The sequence below is a fragment of the Anomaloglossus baeobatrachus genome, chromosome 3 (assembly GCF_048569485.1).
Source record: "Anomaloglossus baeobatrachus isolate aAnoBae1 chromosome 3, aAnoBae1.hap1, whole genome shotgun sequence".
Lineage (NCBI taxonomy): Eukaryota > Metazoa > Chordata > Amphibia > Anura > Aromobatidae > Anomaloglossus > Anomaloglossus baeobatrachus.
Window position 1 is genome coordinate 4521107 of NC_134355.1, and position 20618 is coordinate 4541724.

Here is a 20618-nt window from a genome sequence, read left to right on the forward strand (position 1 = left end):
CATTAGTGTGAAATTGCCTCTATACATGTCACCACGATCCCCCCGGTCTGCGTTGGTGTCCAGGGTCCTCCTGTAGAGGAAGGAGGGTCTCCACCAACCACAGAGCGATTCTTCACCTGAGAGCGGTGACACCAGGGATGGTTTCCCTTGAGAGCGGTGAGCCTATGGGGGAGGCTATGGAGCCCTCCACCACAAGAGGACCATCGCCCAGGTGACCTACACCAGATGGCGGTAATGGGGCCTCTGGTCCAGAGAACTAGTCTGACCGCCGGATGTGGAGTCAGGAAGGGACCCTCCCCATAATCTGGGGCTATTTTATATCATGAATCCCTCTCGCGATCTATACTAGGTCATGTTATAGGATGAACTCAATAGATGGACATTTCTATTTAACCATAAGCCACAAACGAGAGACTGGACCTTAGCAAACAGGCAGAGTCTGAATACCTCCGAGTAGAATGCGCACGGACCGCAGCTGAATGCAGATTCCTGCTCTGAAGCAGCAGTGAGAAGAATTACTAGGCCAATCTGAGTATGGCTGCTGATTAGGCTAAGCCAAATCCAGGTCCAGAGGTACGAGGCGTCTCACACCAGAGTCCAGGCCCGAGACACAAGACGTGAGGTGCAAGGCCCGAGACGCAAGGCTAGAGGTACAAGGCCCAAAGAGCAAGGCCAGAGACCCAAATGGCAGGACGCAAGGCCAGAGGCCCAAGGCACGAGGCAGAGGCCCAGAGACACGAGGCAGAGGCCCAGAGACACGAGGCACAGGCCCAGAGACACGAGGCACAGGCCCAGAGACACGAGGCACAGGCCCAGAGACACGAGGCACAGGCCCAGAGACACGAGGCACAGGCCCAGAGACACGAGGCACAGGCCCAGAGACACGAGGCACAGGCCCAGAGACACGAGGCACAGGCCCAGAGACACGAGGCACAGGCCCAGAGACACGAGGCACAGGCCCAGAGACACGAGGCAGAGGCCCAGAGACACGAGGCAGAGGTCCAGAGACACGAGGCAGAGGACCAGAGACACGAGGCAGAGGCCCAGAGACACGAGGCAGAGGACCAGAGACACGAGGCAGAGGACCAGAGACACGAAGCACAGGACCAGAGACACGAGGCAGAGGCCCAGAGACACGAGGCAGAGGCCCAGAGACACGAGGCAGAGGCCCAGAGACACGAGGCAGAGGCCCAGAGACACGAGGCACAGGACCAGAGACACGAAGCACAGGAACAGAGACACGAAGCACAGGACCAGAGACACGAGGCAGAGGACCAGAGACACGAGGCAGAGGTCCAGAGACACGAGGCACAGGCCCAGAGACACGAGGCAGAGGCCCAGAGACACGAGGCAGAGGCCCAGAGACACGAGGCAGAGGCCCAGAGACACGAGGCACAGGCCCAGAGACACGAGGCACAGGCCCAGAGACACGAGGCACAGGCCCAGAGACACGAGGCACAGGCCCAGAGACACGAGGCACAGGCCCAGAGACACGAGGCACAGGCCCAGAGACACGAGGCACAGGCCCAGAGACACGAGGCACAGGCCCAGAGACACGAGGCACAGGCCCAGAGACACGAGGCACAGGCCCAGAGACACGAGGCAGAGGCCCAGAGACACGAGGCAGAGGTCCAGAGACACGAGGCAGAGGCCCAGAGACACGAGGCAGAGGCCCAGAGACACGAGGCAGAGGACCAGAGACACGAAGCACAGGACCAGAGACACGAAGCACAGGACCAGAGACACGAGGCCGAGGACCAGAGACACGAGGCAGAGGTCCAGAGACACGAGGCAGAGGCCCAGAGACACGAGGCAGAGGCCCAGAGACACGAGGCAGAGGCCCAGAGACACGAGGCAGAGGCCCAGAGACACGAGGCAGAGGACCAGAGACACGAGGCAGAGGACCAGAGACACGAGGCAGAGGACCAGAGACACGAGGCACAGGCCCAGAGACACGAGGCAGAGGACCAGAGACACGAGGCACAGGCCCAGAGACACGAGGCACAGGCCCAGAGACACGAGGCACAGGCCCAGAGACACGAGGCAGAGGACCAGAGACACGAGGCAGAGGCCCAGAGACACGAGGCAGAGGCCCAGAGACACGAGGCAGAGGCCCAGAGACACGAGGCAGAGGACCAGAGACACGAGGCAGAGGACCAGAGACACGAGGCAGAGGCCCAGAGACACGAGGCAGAGGACCAGAGACACGAGGCAGAGGACCAGAGACACTAGGCAGAGGTCCAGAGACACGAGGCAGAGGCCCAGAGACACGAGGCAGAGGTCCAGAGACACGAGGCAGAGGACCAGAGACACGAGGCAGAGGACCAGAGACACGAGGCACAGGACCAGAGACACGAGGCAGAGGACCAGAGACACGAGGCAGAGGACCAGAGACACGAGGCACAGGACCAGAGACACGAGGCACAGGACCAGAGACACGAGGCACAGGACCAGAGACACGAGGCAGAGGCCCAGAGGCACGAGGCCCAGGCCCAGAGACACGAGGCAGAGGCCCAGAGACACGAGGCACAGGAACAGAGACACGAAGCACAGGACCAGAGACACGAGGCACAGGCCCAGAGACACGAGGCAGAGGCCCAGAGACACGAGGCACAGGACCAGAGACACGAGGCACAGGCCCAGAGACACGAGGCAGAGGCCCAGAGACACGAGGCAGAGGCCCAGAGACACGAGGCAGAGGCCCAGAGACACGAGGCAGAGGCCCAGAGACACGAGGCAGAGGCCCAGAGACACGAGCTGCACCCACGGGTGCTTGTGTTTACCCCTGACTCACCGCACTCAGGTCAAACTGCCCCCCATCCACTCCTGGTGCCTGACACCCCCCCCCCCCCCACTCCCGGTACCCAGGTGAATTCTCCCCCGCCCTGCCCCCCAGATCTGACACTATCCCCACACCTGGGTCTGACATTTTCCCCCCGCCCAGGTCTTACACCCTTCCCAATCACAAATCTCACGCTCCCGCCCTCGGCTCTTACACCCCGCTGTTTGGCCTGGAACATATCTGGGGTCTGTGTGGCGACTTTCTGATGCCTGAGCTCTCACCTCCAGCCGCTGCTGTTGATGGATCATACTCCGCAGATCCTGCAGCTGCGTCTCCCTCCTCACAGTCATAAGCACCTTCTCCGCAGCCTCCAGCTGGGACTGAACATCATGGAGTTTCTCGCTGGCGGCTGCCATCATCTGGGACAAAGCAGAGACCTGAGAAGCGGAGACAGAGGTGTCAGAGCAGTGCTGGGCCAGACCCCCGCCCTGTAAGACAGAACCCCTCACCCTGCTCGCTAGTGCCTCCACCTCTCTGGTGGCAGCCAGCGCTTGTGCTCGCTCCTTCACGGCATCGTTCAGCATCTCCACCGCTTCCTGCAGCTCCTCCAATGGGGAAAACGTCTCTGTCCTGTCTGTGGGGGGGATGTTGGGGTCACTCTGGGGGGCACCGTGGGAGCTCATCTGAGCCGAAATAAGGACCAAGTGTTATACGGGTACAGAATCACCCACATGGGGCAGACACAACACATAGGCAGGGGTCCGCGCCATAAGAAGGTCCCAGCACCACAGACCTGGGCACATTATGGCTGCGCTCTGCTCCCCGAAAGTCACACACTCACCGGCTCCTTCTTCCGCTCTTCCTCCAATTGTACAACTTTCATAAACTCGGAGAGAACCAGCGTATCCCTCAGATCGGAGACTCTGCGCCGGAGAGCGTCCTGCAGCACCTGACACCTGCGAAAGAAGGAGAACAGTGAGCGCAGCTCTGGAGGGGACTAGTGATGTAAACAGCAGAATAGAGACTGCAGCTCTGGAGGTGACTGGAGGATAAGACGATGTAACAGCAGAATAGTGACTGCAGCTCTGGAGGGGATTGGAGGATAAGGTCTGATGTAACAGCAGAATAGTGACTGCAGCTCTGGAGGTGACATGATATGATTGCTCATAAGTTATGTACACACTACACTCTCCTAGGTGCAGCTCCTCACCTCTCCTCCATCTCTTGGACCTTCTCCCCCATCTCCTCGGTCACACTCCATCTTTTGGCTGTTCCTCGCAGACTCTGCAGAGCTGATTCCCGCGATCGCGCCTCTTTCTCCAGCAGCGACACCTTCTTCAGGTCCTTACGAATCGGCTCAGGACTTCTCATGGCCGTCGGCTCAGACAACATCCCCTCTACGTCCTGCAGCCACTGCGATGTGCGGCCGAGCTCCCGAAGAAGATGCCGGAGCTGGGGGTGAATACGAGGAGAAAACAACTTATCTAAAAGCTCCGATATGAAACATTTAGGAATTTCAGCAGTTTTTCTACAAACCCTCCTCATTTCTGGGGCCCAAAAGTAATTGGACAAAGTGACTTTCCCATAAAGAAAATGTTCTTGTTTGACCCTTTGTAGAGATTCCTTGCTGCAACGACTGAAGTCTTCTGGCCGTGGACGTCTCCATCTCTGGTCTCCTCTGGTGTGGGGCTTCCGGCTATGGACGACTCCATCGTTGGTCTCCTCTGGGGTGGGGTTTCCGGCTATGGATCTCTCCATCTCTGGTCTCCTCTAGTGTGAGGGTTCTGGCTGTTGACGTCTCCATCACTGGTCTCCTCTGGTGTGTGGTTTCCGGCTATGGATGTCTCTATCGCTGGTCTCCTTCAGTGTGAGGCTTCCGGCCGTGGACGTCTCCATCACTGCTCTCCTCCGGCTTTACTGTGGTCACTTCAGTTGTTTGTGGGTCTTTCTCCTTAAGTTTTGCCTTAATTCTATGAGATGCAGCTCGATAGAGCTGAAATCTGGTAAGGACTCGGCCATTGTAGAATATTTCAATTCGCAGAATGTTTTGGGTCATTGTCCATCTGTCTGTGAAGTGTCGTCCATTTGGTCGAATCTGATCAGAAAATGTCTACCTTTGCACTTCAGAATTCATCCGGTGGATCCTGTTTTCAGTCTCATCATTAATAACCACTAGTGTTTCATGACCATTGTTAGCTCTGCATGTCCGGCCAGCACACCGCCTCCACGATGTGTTACAGAGGACGTGCTGTACTTCGGATCACTAGCCGCTCCAAGTCTTCTCCAGACCTTCTTCTTCCATCTTTCTGGTGCAGGTTGATCTAAAGGCGGCGTTACACGCTACGATATATCATGCGATCGCATGAGCGATCGCACCCGCCCCCATCGTTTGTGCGTCACGGGCAATTCATTGCCCAGTGGTGCACATGTGACGCCCTGGGCAAGCCAGGGGTCACAGGTCATGACACCACCACACACCCCACATTCCCTGCAGGAACACCAAGGTCAGAATACAAAACCCTTGTTGCCTTCCTCCAGGGGTTGATGTCCACACCAGGGGGTGGGCCAGGCGGTTGGCTCCGCCCACCGAGGAGTACACAGCCCTGGAGGAGGGAAAACCAGGCAGATTAGTTGGAGCTGAAGTTGAGGTTAGAGTGAAGTGGTAGAGGAGCTAGAGAGGAGCAAAAGTGGAAGAGAAAATGACAGCAACAGAGCCTGAAGTTGGTCCGGGTGTGTGCCCCGGGCTGAGACAGCAAGGTTGGCAGACGGCGGTGACCGTCTGCAGGAGAGGCTGATCGGAGGTTGCCGAAAGGACCGTGGACGGGTGGTGGTCCGGCGGTACCGGAGCGGTAAACGAAGAGAAGCCAGCACCATTGGCAGGGGCCTTTCGGATCCCGGCAAGGCTAGGAGTCGCCGTGAATTTGCCAAATCCGTCAGTGAAGGGGACCTCCTGGGTCTCCCAACAGCCAAAGTCCCCATTGAAGGCAACAGTCCAAACATATTGGAGAGACACCGCCACCGCCAAGACACCAGTTTCTCAGGGCCAGCGCCTGCGGGCAAAAGAGGGGCTCCTCCGGCTCATATCCAGGCTGGGGAGCGGGTTACCGGTGGGAATCCATCGCTACCAACAACCGTATTTAGGTGCAGGAAAGAGACAGTCACCGCTAACTTGCAGGGAACAAGGGAGCCGTCCAACCAGCCGCTTGTTTACCGTGAACTGTGTCATCATCCTTGGTCTGAGTGAGTACCTCCGTGCCGTGCGGTACAGCGCTGCCCCTGCACCTCACCAGGCCCCATAACCCGCCTGTCAACCATCCTAACTCTCCATCATCGGGCCCCGGGACCACCAAACCCCCTACCCACGGAGGGGAGGGCCAACATCTAGCTGCTCTATACCATCACTCCCGGGATCCCCATACAGAGCAGCGGTGGTGTCCACACAATCACCACAACCGTGGGTGGCGTCACGGACAATAAATCCCCCAAAACCAATCCCCTTTTCACTCACGGGCGAGGAGCGCCGCTCGAGTCCCCGGGATCCGGCCCATCGCTCGAGCCACCACTGAGCAGCAGAGGCCGCAGCAGCAGCGGCAGCCGGACCCGAGCAGTGGGAGAGCGCGGCGTCCCCTCCTCCGCCCGCGACACACAATGGCGTTAACCCCCGTCACACGTACTTACCTCCCTAACGACGTCGCTGTGGGCGGCGAACATCTTCTTTCTGAAGGGGGAGGGACGTTCGGCGTCACAGCGACGTCACACAGCGGCCGGCCAATAGAAGCGGAGGGGCGGAGATGAATGGGAAGTAAACATCCCGCCCACCTCCTTCCTTCTGCATTGCCGGTGTACGCAGGTAAGGAGATGTTCGTTGTTCCTGGGGTGTCACACGGAGCGATGTGTGCTGCCGCAGGAATGAGGAACAACCGGCACGCAGAAGGAGGAAAGACATTGTGAAAATGAACAACGTGTCAACGAACAACGATAAGGTGAGTATTTTTGCTCGTTAACAGTCGTTCGGAGCCGTCACACGGTACAATATCTCTGACGATGCCAAATGTGCGTCACTTACGACATGACCCCGACGACACCGTTAGATATATCGTAGCGTGTGACGGGGCCTTTAGTCTCCTCTGTCTTCTGCTTTCCCAGAACTCGGCGGCTTCTTTAGATTTTTTTTTTCATAAAGTCTAATCTGGCCTTTTCGGGCGGATTAATGGTTTGCTCCTTGTGGTGACCCCTCTGTATTTGCTCCTTGTGGTGACCCCTCTGTATTTGCTCCTTGTGGTGACCCCTCTGTATTTGCTCCTTGTGGTGATTCCTTTGTATTTGCTCCTTGTGGTGTCTCCTCTGTATTTGCTCCTTGTGGTGACTCCTCTGTATTTGCCCCTTGTGGTGACTCCTCTGTATTTGCTCCTTGTAGTGACTCCTCTGTATTTGCTCCTTGTGGTGACCCCTCTGTATTTGCTCCTTGTGGTGACCCCTCTGTATTTGCTCCTTGTGGTGACTCCTCTGTATTTGCACCTTGTGGTGACCTCTCTGTATTTGCTCCTTGTGGTGACCCCTCTGTATTTGCTCCTTGTGGTGACCCCTCTGTATTTGCTCCTTGTGGTGACCCCTCTGTATTTGCTCCTTGTGGTGACTCCTCTGTATTTGCTCCTTGTGGTGACTCCTCTGTATTTGCTCCTTGTGGTGACTCCTCTGTATTTGCTCCTTGTGGTGACTCCTCTGTATTTGCTCCTTGTGGTGACTCCTCTGTATTTGCTCCTTGTGGTGACTCCTCTGTATTTGCTCCTTGTGGTGACGTTCCTTGTGGTGACCCCTCTGTATTTGCTCCTTGTGGTGACTCCTCTATATTTGTTCCTTGTGGTAACTCCTCTGTATTTGCTTCTTGTGGTGACTCCTCTGTATTTGCTCCTTGTGGTGACTCCTCTGTATTTGCACCTTGTGGTGATTCCTCTGTATTTGCACCTTGTGGTGACTCCTCTGTATTTGCTCCTTGTGGTGACTCCTCTGTATTTGCACCTTGTGGTGACTCCTCTGTATTTGCACCTTGTGGTGACTCCTCTGTATTTGCTCCTTGTGGTGACTCCTCTGTATTTGCTCCTTGTGGTGACCCCTCTGTATTTGTTCCTTGTGGTGACTCCTCTGTATTTGCTCCTTGTGGTGACCCCTCTGTATTTGCTCCTTGTGGTGACCCCTCTGTATTTGCTCCTTGTGGTGACTCCTCTGTATTTGCTCCTTGTGGTGACTCCTCTGTATTTGCTCCTTGTGGTGACTCCTCTGTATTTGCTCCTTGTGGTGACTCCTCTGTATTTGCTCCTTGTGGTGACTCCTCTGTATTTGCCCCTTGTGGTGACTCCTCTGTATTTGCTCCTTGTAGTGACTCCCCTGTATTTGCTCCTTGTAGTGATTCCTCTGTATTTGCATCTTGTGATGACTCCTCTGTATTTGCACCTTGTGGTGACTCCTCTGTATTTGCACCTTGTGGTGACTCCTCTGTATTTGCACCTTGTGGTGACTCCTCTGTATTTGCACCTTGTGGTGACCCCTCTGTATTTGCTCCTTGTGGTGACTCCTCTGTATTTGCTCCTTGTGGTGACCCCTCTGTATTTGCTCCTTGTGGTGACTCCTCTGTATTTGCTCCTTGTGGTGACCCCTCTGTATTTGCTCCTTGTGGTGACTCCTCTGTATTTGCTCCTTGTGGTGACTCCTCTGTATTTGCTCCTTGTGGTGACTCCTCTGTATTTGCTCCTTGTGGTGACCCCTCTGTATTTGCTCCTTGTGGTGACTCCTCTGTATTTGCTCCTTGTGGTGACTCCTCTGTATTTGCTCCTTGTGGTGACTCCTCTGTATTTGCACCTTGTGGTGACTCCTCTGTATTTGCTCCTTGTGGTGACTCCTCTGTATTTGCACCTTGTGGTGACTCCTCTGTATTTGCTCCTTGTGGTGACTCCTCTGTATTTGCTCCTTGTGGTGATTCCTCTGTATTTGCACCTTGTGGTGACCCCTCTGTATTTGCTCCTTGTGGTGACTCCTCTGTATTTGCTCCTTGTGGTGACCCCTCTGTATTTGCTCCTTGTGGTGACTCCTCTGTATTTGCTCCTTGTGGTGACCCCTCTGTATTTGCTCCTTGTGGTGACTCCTCTGTATTTGCTCCTTGTGGTGACTCCTCTGTATTTGCTCCTTGTGGTGACCCCTCTGTATTTGCTCCTTGTGGTGACCCCTCTGTATTTGCTCCTTGTGGTGACTCCTCTGTATTTGCTCCTTGTGGTGACCCCTCTGTATTTGCTCCTTGTGGTGACCCCTCTGTATTTGCTCCTTGTGGTGACTCCTCTGTATTTGCTCCTTGTGGTGACTCCTCTGTATTTGCTCCTTGTGGTGACTCCTCTGTATTTGCTCCTTGTGGTGACTCCTCTGTATTTGCCCCTTGTGGTGACCCCTCTGTATTTGCACCTTGTGGTGACCCCTCTGTATTTGCTCCTTGTGGTGATTCCTCTGTATTTGCACCTTGTGGTGACTCCTCTGTATTTGCACCTTGTGGTGACCCCTCTGTATTTGCACCTTGTGGTGACCCCTCTGTATTTGCTCCTTGTGGTGACTCCTCTGTATTTGCTCCTTGTGGTGACCCCTCTGTATTTGCTCCTTGTGGTGACTCCTCTGTATTTGCTCCTTGTGGTGACCCCTCTGTATTTGCTCCTTGTGGTGACTCCTCTGTATTTGCTCCTTGTGGTGACTCCTCTGTATTTGCTCCTTGTGGTGACTCCTCTGTATTTGCTCCTTGTGGTGACCCCTCTGTATTTGCTCCTTGTGGTGACTCCTCTGTATTTGCTCCTTGTGGTGACTCCTCTGTATTTGCTCCTTGTGGTGACTCCTCTGTATTTGCACCTTGTGGTGACTCCTCTGTATTTGCTCCTTGTGGTGACTCCTCTGTATTTGCACCTTGTGGTGACTCCTCTGTATTTGCTCCTTGTGGTGATTCCTCTGTATTTGCACCTTGTGGTGACCCCTCTGTATTTGCTCCTTGTGGTGACTCCTCTGTATTTGCTCCTTGTGGTGACCCCTCTGTATTTGCTCCTTGTGGTGACTCCTCTGTATTTGCTCCTTGTGGTGACCCCTCTGTATTTGCTCCTTGTGGTGACTCCTCTGTATTTGCTCCTTGTGGTGACTCCTCTGTATTTGCTCCTTGTGGTGACCCCTCTGTATTTGCTCCTTGTGGTGACTCCTCTGTATTTGTTCCTTGTGGTGACCCCTCTGTATTTCCTCCTTGTGGTGACTCCTCTGTATTTGCTCCTTGTGGTGACTCCTCTGTATTTGCACTTTGTGGTGACTCCTCTGTATTTGCTCCTTGTGGTGACCCCTCTGTATTTGCTCCTTGTGGTGACTCCTCTGTATTTGCTCCTTGTGGTGACCCCTCTGTATTTGCTCCTTGTGGTGACTCCTCTGTATTTGCTCCTTGTGGTGACTCCTCTGTATTTGCTCCTTGTGGTGACCCCTCTGTATTTGCTCCTTGTGGTGACTCCTCTGTATTTGTTCCTTGTGGTGACCCCTCTGTATTTCCTCCTTGTGGTGACTCCTCTGTATTTGCTCCTTGTGGTGACTCCTCTGTATTTGTCCCTTGTGGTGACTCCTCTGTATTTGCTCCTTGTGGTGACTCCTCTGTATTTGCTCCTTGTGGTGACTCCTCTGTATTTGCTCCTTGTGGTGACTCCTCTGTATTTGCTCCTTGTGGTGACTCCTCTGTATTTGCCCCTTGTGGTGACCCCTCTGTATTTGCACCTTGTGGTGACCCCTCTGTATTTGCCCCTTGTGGTGACTCCTCTGTATTTGCACCTTGTGGTGACTCCTCTGTATTTGCACTTTGTGGTGACCCCTCTGTATTTGCTCCTTGTGGTGACCCCTCTGTATTTGCTCCTTGTGGTGACCCCTCTGTATTTGCTCCTTGTGGTGACTCCTCTGTATTTGCTCCTTGTGGTGACTCCTCTGTGTTTCCTCCTTGTGGTGACTCCTCTGTATTTGCACCTTGTGGTGACTCCTCTGTATTTGCACCTTGTGGTGACTCCTCTGTATTTGCACCTTGTGGTGACTCCTCTGTATTTGCACCTTGTGGTGACCCCTCTGTATTTGCTCCTTGTGGTGACTCCTCTGTATTTGCTCCTTGTGGTGACCCCTCTGTATTTGCTCCTTGTGGTGACTCCTCTGTATTTGCTCCTTGTGGTGACTTCTCTGTATTTGCTCCTTGTGGTGACTCCTCTGTATTTGCACCTTGTGGTGACTCCTCTGTATTTGCTCCTTGTGGTGATTCCTCTGTATTTGCACCTTGTGGTGACCCCTCTGTATTTGCTCCTTGTGGTGACTCCTCTGTATTTGCTCCTTGTGGTGACCCCTCTGTATTTGCTCCTTGTGGTGACTCCTCTGTATTTGCTCCTTGTGGTGACCCCTCTGTATTTGCTCCTTGTGGTGACTCCTCTGTATTTGCTCCTTGTGGTGACTCCTCTGTATTTGCTCCTTGTGGTGACTCCTCTGTATTTGCTCCTTGTGGTGATTCCTCTGTATTTGCACCTTGTGGTGACTCCTCTGTATTTGCTCCTTGTGGTGACTCCTCTGTATTTGCATCTTGTGGTGACTCCTCTGTATTTGCACCTTGTGGTGACTCCTCTGTATTTGCTCCTTGTGGTGACCCCTCTGTATTTGCTCCTTGTGGTGACTCCTCTGTATTTGCCCCTTGTGGTGACCCCTCTGTATTTGCTGCTTGTGGTGACTCCTCTGTATTTGCTCCTTGTGGTGACTCCTCTGTATTTGCTCCTTGTGGTGACTCCTCTGTATTTGCTCCTTGTGGTGACCCCTCTGTATTTGCTCCTTGTGGTGATTCCTCTGTATTTGCTCCTTGTGGTGACCCCTCTGTATTTGCTCCTTGTGGTGACTCCTCTGTATTTGCCCCTTGTGGTGACCCCTCTGTATTTGCTCCTTGTGGTGACTCCTCTGTATTTGCTCCTTGTGGTGACTCCTCTGTATTTGCTCCTTGTGGTGACCCCTCTGTATTTGCTCCTTGTGGTGACTTCTCTGTATTTGCTCCTTGTGGTGACCCCTCTGTATTTGCTCCTTGTGGTGACTTCTCTGTATTTGCTCCTTGTGGTGACTCCAGTGTATTTGCTCCTTGTGGTGACTCCTCTGTATTTGCACCTTGTGGTGACTCCTCTGTATTTGCACCTTGTGGTGACTCCTCTGTATTTGCACCTTGTGGTGACTCCTCTGTATTTGCACCTTGTGGTGACTCCTCTATATTTGCTCCTTGTGGTGACTCCTCTGTATTAGCTCCTTGTGGTGACTCCTCTGTATTTGCATCTTGTGGTGACTCCTCTGTATTTTGCTCCTTGTGGTGACCCCTCTGTATTTGCTCCTTGTGGTGACCCCTCTGTATTTGCATCTTGTGGTGACTCCTCTGTATTTGCTCCTTGTGGTGTCTCCTCTGTATTTGCTCCTTGCGGTGACTCCTCTGTATTTGCTCCTTGCGGTGACCCCTCTGTATTTCCTCCTTGTGGTGACCCCTCTGTATTTCCTCCTTGTGGTGACTCCTCTGTATTTGCTCCTTGTGGTGACTCCTCTGTATTTGCTCCTTGTGGTGACTCCTCTGTATTTGCTCCTTGTGGTGACTCCTCTGTATTTGCTCCTTGTGGTGACTCCTCTGTATTTGTCCCTTGTGGTGACCCCTCTGTATTTGCTCCTTGTAGTGACTCCTCTGTATTTCCTCCTTGTGGTGACCCCTCTGTATTTCCTCCTTGTGGTGACTCCTCTGTATTTGCTCCTTGTGGTGACCCCTCTGTATTTCCTCCTTGTGGTGACTCCTCTGTATTTGCACCTTGTGGTGATTCCTCTGTATTTGCACCTTGTGGTGACTCCTCTGTATTTGCACCTTGTGGTGACTCCTCTGTATTTGCACCTTGTGGTGACTCCTCTGTATTTGCTCCTTGTGGTGACCCCTCTGTATTTGCTCCTTGTGGTGACTCCTCTTTATTTGTTCCTTGTGGTGACTCCTCTGTATTTGCACCTTGTGGTGATTCCTCTGTATTTGCTCCTTGTGGTGACTCCTCTGTATTTGCTCCTTGTGGCGATTCCTCTGTATTTGCTCCTTGTGGTGACCCCTCTGTATTTGCTCCTTGTGGTGACTCCTCTGTATTTGCTCCTTGTGGTGACTCCTCTGTATTTGCACCTTGTGGTGATTCCTCTGTATTTGCACCTTGTGGTGACTCCTCTGTATTTGCACCTTGTGGTGACTCCTCTGTATTTGCTCCTTGTGGTGACTCCTCTTTATTTGTTCCTTGTGGTGACTCCTCTGTATTTGCTCCTTGTGGTGACCCCTCTGTATTTGCTCCTTGTGGTGACCCCTCTGTATTTGCTCCTTGTGGTGACTCCTCTGTATTTGCTCCTTGTGGTGACCCCTCTGTATTTGCTCCTTGTGGTGACCCCTCTGTATTTGCACCTTGTGGTGATTCCTCTGTATTTGCTCCTTGTGGTGACTCCTCTGTATTTGCTCCTTGTGGCGATTCCTCTGTATTTGCTCCTTGTGGTGACCCCTCTGTATTTCCTCCTTGTGGTGACTCCTCTGTATTTGCTCCTTGTGGTGATTCCTCTGTATTTGCTCCTTGTGGTGACTCCTCTGTATTTGTCCCTTGTGGTGACCCCTCTGTATTTGCTCCTTGTAGTGACTCCTCTGTATTTGCTCCTTGTGGTGACTCCTCTGTATTTGCTCCTTGTGGTGACTCCTCTGTATTTGCGCCTTGTGGTGACCCCTCTGTATTTGTCCCTTCTAGTGACTCCTCTGTATTTGCTCCTTGTGGTGACTCCTCTGTATTTGCTCCTTGTGGTGTCTCCTCTGTATTTGCTCCTTGTGGTGACTCCTCTGTATTTGCTCCTTGTGGTGACTCCTCTGTATTTGCTCCTTGTGGTGACTCCTCTGTATTTGCTCCTTGTGGTGACTCCTCTGTATTTGCACCTTGTGGTGACCCCTCTGTATTTGCTCCTTGTGGTGACTCCTCTGTATTAGCTCCTTGTGGTGACCCCTCTGTATTTGCTCCTTGTGGTGACTCCTCTGTATTTGCTCCTTGTGGTGATTCCTCTGTATTTGCTCCTTGTGGTGACTCCTCTGTATTTGCTCCTTGTGGTGACTCCTCTGTATTTGCACCTTGTGGTGACCCCTCTGTATTTGCTCCTTGTGGTGACTCCTCTGTATTAGCTCCTTGTGGTGACCCCTCTGTATTTGCTCCTTGTGGTGATTCCTCTGTATTTGCTCCTTGTGGTGACTCCTCTGTATTTGCTCCTTGTGGTGACCCCTCTGTATTTGTCCCTTGTGGTGACTCCTCTGTATTTGCTCCTTGTGGTGACTCCTCTGTATTTGCTCCTTGTGGTGACTCCTCTGTATTTGCTCCTTGTGGTGACTCCTCTGTATTTGCTCCTTGTGGTGACTCCTCTGTATTTGCTCCTTGTGGTGACTCCTCTGTATTTGCACCTTGTGGTGACCCCTCTGTATTTGCTCCTTGTGGTGACTCCTCTGTATTTGCCCCTTGTGGTGACCCCTCTGTATTTGCACCTTGTGGTGACTCCTCTGTATTTGCTCCTTGTGGTGACCCCTCTGTATTTGCTCCTTGTGGTGATTCCTCTGTATTTGCACCTTGTGGTGACCCCTCTGTATTTGCTCCTTGTGGTGACTCCTCTGTATTTGCTCCTTGTGGTGATTCCTCTGTATTTGCTCCGTGTGGTGATTCCTCTGTATTTGCACCTTGTGGTGACTCCTCTGTATTTGCACCTTGTGGTGACTCCTCAGTATTTGTTCCTTGTGGTGACTCCTCTGTATTTGCTCCTTGTGGTGACTCCTCTGTATTTGCTCCTTGTGGTGACTCCTCTGTATTTGCTCCTTGTGGTGACTCCTCAGTATTTGCTCCTTGTGGTGATTCCTCTGTATTTGCTCCTTGTGGTGACTCCTCTGTATTTGCTCCTTGTGGTGACTCCTCTGTATTTGCTCCTTGTGGTGACTCCTCTGTATTTGCTCCTTGTGGTGACCCCTCTGTATTTACTCCTTGTGGTGACTCCTCTGTATTTGCTCCTTGTGGTGATTCCTCTGTATTTGCTCCTTGTGGTGATTCCTCTATATTTGCACCTTGTGGTGACTCCTCTGTATTTGCACCTTGTGGTGACTCCTCAGTATTTGTTCCTTGTGGTGACTTTTCTGTATTTGCTCCTTGTGGTGACTCCTCTGTATTTGCTCCTTGTGGTGACTCCTCAGTATTTGTTCCTTGTGGTGACTCCTCTGTATTTGCACCTTGTGGTGACTCCTCAGTATTTGTTCCTTGTGGTGACTCCTCAGTATTTGTTCCTTGTGGTGACTCCTCTGTATTTACTCCTTGTGGTGACTCCTCTGTATTTGCTCCTTGTGGTGACTCCTCTGTATTTGCACCTTGTGGTGACTCCTCTGTATTTGTTCCTTGTGGTGACTCCTCTGTATTTGCTCCTTGTGGTGACCCCTCTGTATTTGCACCTTGTGGTGACCCCTCTGTATTTGCACCTTGTGGTGACCCCTCTGTATTTGCTCCTTGTGGTGACCTCTCTGTATTTGCTCCTTGTGGTGACTCCTCTGTATTTGCACCTTGTGGTGACTCCTCTGTATTTGCCCCTTGTGGTGACTCCTCTGTATTTGCCCCTTGTGGTGACCCCTCTGTATTTGCTCCTTGTGGTGACTCCTCTGTATTTGTTCCTTGTAGTGACTCCTCTGTATTTGCTCCTTGTGGTGACTCCTCTGTATTTGCTCCTTGTGGTGACCCCTCTGTATTTGCTCCTTGTGGTGACTCCTCTGTATTTGCTCCTTGTGGTGACCCCTCTGTATTTGCTCCTTGTGGTGACTCCTCTGTATTTGCTCCTTGTGGTGACCCCTCTGTATTTGCATCTTGTGGTGACTCCTCTGTATTTGCTCCTTGTGGTGACCCCTCTGTATTTGCTCCTTGTGGTGACCCCTCTGTATTTGCTCCTTGTGGTGACTCCTCTGTATTTGCTCCTTGTGGTGACTCCTCTGTATTTGCATCTTGTGGTGACTCCTCTGTATTTGCTCCTTGTAGTGACTCCTCTGTATTTGCTCCTTGTGGTGACCCCTCTGTATTTGCTCCTTGTGGTGACTCCTCTGTATTTGTTCCTTGTAGTGACTCCTCTGTATTTGCTCCTTGTAGTGACTCCTCTGTATTTGCATCTTGTGGTGACTCCTCTGTATTTGCATCTTGTGGTGACTCCTCTGTATTTGCTCCTTGTGGTGACTCCTCTGTATTTGCACCTTGTGGTGACTCCTCTGTATTTGCTCCTTGTGGTGACTCCTCTGTATTTGCACCTTGTGGTGACTCCTCTGTATTTGTTCCTTGTGGTGACTCCTCTGTATTTGCTCCTTGTGGTGACTCCTCTGTATTTGCTCCTTGTGGTGACTCCTCTGTATTTGCTCCTTGTGGTGACTCCTCTGTATTTGCTCCTTGTGGTGACCCCTTTTTTATTTGGCACATGAAGTCTCTTTTTAGGGTGGTCTTCTTCTTACTTGAGGGTGGATTATGAGGGAGTCGCCCGTGACCCCAGTAAGGAGCTTCTGAGATAATTGTCCAATTACTTTTGGTGCCTTGAAATATAGGCGGTGACATAATAAAGAGCCGTAATTGGTTCCTCACATCACAGCCGAGAGGCGGCACCAAAAGCCCCATTATGATAGTACCTGTGATAGAACTGGATCTGGAGGAGGTTTTTCGTGTCACTGTCGAAATATTTTTGAACATGACTGTATCTCTAGGCTCTGGGGGCTGGTATATAACATCTCCAGGCTCTGGGGGGCGGTATATAATATCTATGGGCTCTGGGAGGCGGTATATAACATCTGTAGGCTCTGGGGGGTGGTATATAATATCTATGGGCTCTGGGAGGCGGTATATAACATCTCCAGGCTCTGGGGGGTGGTATATAACATCTCTAGGCTCTGGGAGGCGGTATATAACATCTGTAGGCTCTGGGAGGCGGTATATAACATCTCCAGGCTCTGGGGGGTGGTATATAACATCTCTAGGCTCTGGGGGGTGGTATATAACATCTCTAGGCTCTGGGGGTGATATATAACATCTCCAGGCTCTGGGGGGTGGTATATAACATCTCCAGGCTCTGGGGGGGGGGGGCGGTATATTATATCTAAAGGCTCTGGGGGGGGGCGGAATATAACATCTCCATGCTCTGGAGGCGGTATATAACATCTCCATGCTCTGGGGGCGGTATGTAATATCTCAAGACTCTGGGGGGCAGTATATAACATCTCTAGGCTCTGGGAGGCGGTATATAACATCTGTAGGCTCTGGGGGGCGGTATATAACATCTGTAGGCTCTGGGAGGCGGTATATAACATCTGTAGGCTCTGGGAGGCGGTATATAACATCTGTAGGCTCTGGGGGGCGGTATATAACATTTGTAGGCTCTGGGGGGCGGTATATAACATTTGTAGACTCTGGGGGGCGGTATATAACATCTGTAGGCTCTGAGGGCGGTATATAACATCTCTAGGCTCTGAGGGCGGTATATAACATCTCTAGGCTCTGGGGGCGGTAAATAACATCTCCAGGCTCTGGGGGGCGGTATATAAAATCTCCAGGCTCTGGGGGCGGTAAATAACATCTCCAGGCTCTAGGGGGCGGTATATAACATCTCCAGGCTCTGGGGGCGGTAAATAACATCTCCAGGCTCTGGGGGCGGTAAATAACATCTCCAGGCTCTGGGGGGCGGTATATAACATCTCCAGGCTCTGGGGACGGTATATAACATCTGTAGGCTCTGGGGGGCGGTATATAACATCTGTAGGCTCTGGGGGGGTGGTATATAACATCTGTAGGCTCTGGGGGGGTGGTATATAACATCTGTAGGCTCTGGGGGGGCGGTATATGATATCTATATGCTCTGGTGGGTGGTATATAACATCTCCATGCTATGGGGGGGGGGGGCGGTATATTATATCTATATTATATCAGTGATAGGAAAGAAAGGGTGGTTATTAATGGTACGTACTCGGACTGGGTCTCAGTTCATAGTGGGGTACCACAGGGGTCAGTATTGGGCCCGCTTCTTTTCAACATATTTATAAATGACCTTGTTGGGGGCATGCGGAGTAGAATTTCAATATTTGCAGATGATACTAAACTCTGCAGGGTAATCAATACAGAGGAGGATAATTTTATATTACAGGGAGATTTATGTAAATTGGAGGATTGGGCTGAGAAGTGGCAATTGAAGTTTAATGTAGATAAATGTAAGGTCATGCACTTGGGTAGAGGAAATAACATTTATGATTATGTACTTAATTGTAGAACACTGGGTAAAACAGGCACAGAAATAGACTTGGGTGTATGGGGGGATGGTAAACTTCACTTTAGTGGCCAGTGTCAGGCAGCTGCTGCCAGGGCTAATAAAATAATGGGATGTATTAAAAGAGGTAGAAGTGTTCATGAAAAAAATATAGTTCTACCTCTGTACAAGTCACTAGTGCGACCGCACTTATATACTGTGTACAATTCTGCTCACCGATATATAAGAAGGACGTAGCTGAACTGGAGAGGGTGCAGAGAAGACCACCAAGATTATTAGAGGAATGGGGGGGCTGCAATACCAAGACAGGAAAAACGAAGGCTTAGGGGGGATCTAATCACAATGTATAAATATATGAGGGGGACAGTACAGAGACCTTTCCAAAGATCTATTTACACCTAGGCCTGCGACTGGAACACGGGGGCATCCGCTACGTCTTGAGGAAAGAAGGTTTAATCATAATCACAGAGGAGGATTCTTTACTGTACGAGCAGTGAGACTATGGATTCTTTACTGTACGAGCAGTGAGACTATGGAACTCTCTGCCGCATGATGTTGTAATGAGTGATTCACTACTAACATTAAGCAGAGCCTGGACGCCTTTCCTGAAAAATGTAATATTACCAGTTATGTATATTAGATTTTATGACAGGGTATTGATCCAGGGAACTAGTCTGATGCCGGATGTGGACGAAGGAAGGACATTTTTTCCCCATTGGAACTTGTTTGCCACATTGGGGTTTTTTTGCCTTCCTCTGGATCAACATGTTAGGCTACGGGGTGAACTAGATGGACTTAGAGTCTCCCTTCAACCTTATAAACTATGATACTATGATACTATGATATCTATAGGCTCTGGGGGGAGGTATATAACATCTCCAGGCTCTGGGGGCGGTAAATAACATCTCCATTCTCTGGGGGGCGGTAAATAACATCTCCAGTCTCTGGGGGGCGGTATACGTCTATACACTGAGGTGCGGCTGGAGATCGGGCACTCACCTCTGGGGTCTCCGGGGGTCCTTGTGTCTGGTGACCGTTTTGAGGCTTGTGATTGGTTTGTGACCTGATATAAACAATATATACCTCTCTGGTTATAGCGCACTGCTCCCATATATTGTATATCTCGTATATCAGCTCTGTACCTCTTGGAATCGGTGGGACGTCGGCTGCTGATCGGACCCCGGGGACCCTCAGCTGTCTGCAGAAGAACCAGCGTGTTATAGAAGACATCGTGGAAGGAGAACCTGCGGCCCCCCTCCCCACCACTGACCTGGCCGTCCTCGGCTCCCGGGAGGCCTCGCTCATGGTTTCCCACGCTGCTCTGCCCCGGGGGGAGAGGGTCGCCCGCGTCTCTGCTGGATGCGAAGCTCCTGGAGGTTTTCCTGCTCCACAGAGACAAGATTTACATTCAGGATCTAATTATAAAAACCGTGAGAAATGTGAAGTGATAAAGTCTGGGAGACATCGATACAGCAGAGGCCCGCACATCCTGCACCGACACACTGCGCCGAAACCCAACCTGCTGCTGCCCACACCACTGAGGGGCTACCCTCCAGTCACCTCCAGAGCTGCACTCACTATTCTGCTGTTACATCATGTCTTATCCACCCGTCATCTCCAGAGCTGCGGTCACTATTCTGCTGTTACATCGTGCCTTATCCTCCCGTCACTTCCAGAGCTGCAGTCACTATTCTGCTGTTACATCGTGTCTTATCCTCCCATCACCTCCAGAGCTGCAGTCACTATTCTGCTGTTACATCGTGTCTTATCCTCCCGTCACCTCCAGAGCTGCAGTCACTATTCTGCTGTTACATCGTGTCTTATCCTCCCGTCACCTCCAGAGCTGCAGTCACTATTCTGCTATTACATCATGTCTTATCCTCTAGTCACCTCCAGAGCTGCAGTCACTATTCTTCTGTTACATCGTGTCTTATCCTCCAGTCATCTCCAGAGCTGCAGTCACTATTCTGCTGTTACATCATGTCTTATCCTCTAGTCACCTCCAGAGCTGCAGTCACTATTCTGCTGTTACATCATGTCTTATCCTCCCGTCACCTCCAGAGCTGCAGTCACTATTCTGCTGTTACATCATGTCTTATCCTCCAGTCACCTCCAGAGCTGCACTCACTATTCTGCTGTTACATCGTGTCTTATTCTCCAGTCATCTCCAGAGCTGCAGTCACTATTCTGCTGTTACATCATGTCTTATCCTCCAGTCACCTTGCGGTCACTGTACAGGGGGTATGCTTTGGGCCGCAGTGTCTGTACGGTGCTGTGGTGTGGTGCATTGTGGGAGTGTCTCCATTACATTGGTCAGTATTAACCCTTTGTGTACAGTATTGTCTTGCAGGCGCTCTACCTGAGCTGTGCCCACCGCTCCTTCACCTGCCGGAGCAGCGCTCTGGATGACAGCAGCGGGTGGAGATTGGACACTTGAGAGATGGCGACATCCAGCATCTGCATTAGAGAAAGCCGCCAT

At 51.8% G+C, this 20618-nt stretch overlaps 1 protein-coding gene across 2 annotated transcripts in view; it reads right to left on the minus strand.

Moving 5' to 3' along the window:
• LOC142295868 (uncharacterized) overlaps positions 1-20618 on the minus strand; it is a 108564-nt gene that overhangs the window by 64976 nt on the left and 22970 nt on the right. For both annotated transcript variants that reach the window (XM_075338963.1, XM_075338962.1), the window contains exons 8-15: positions 20499-20596; positions 19410-19521; positions 19282-19337; positions 19139-19202; positions 3993-4234; positions 3624-3738; positions 3292-3465; positions 3064-3219 (exon numbers count right to left, since the gene is read on the minus strand). In XM_075338963.1, coding sequence (XP_075195078.1) covers positions 3064-3219; positions 3292-3465; positions 3624-3738; positions 3993-4234; positions 19139-19202; positions 19282-19337; positions 19410-19521; positions 20499-20596 — 1017 coding nt within the window. The remainder of the gene's footprint in view (positions 1-3063; positions 3220-3291; positions 3466-3623; positions 3739-3992; positions 4235-19138; positions 19203-19281; positions 19338-19409; positions 19522-20498; positions 20597-20618) is intronic.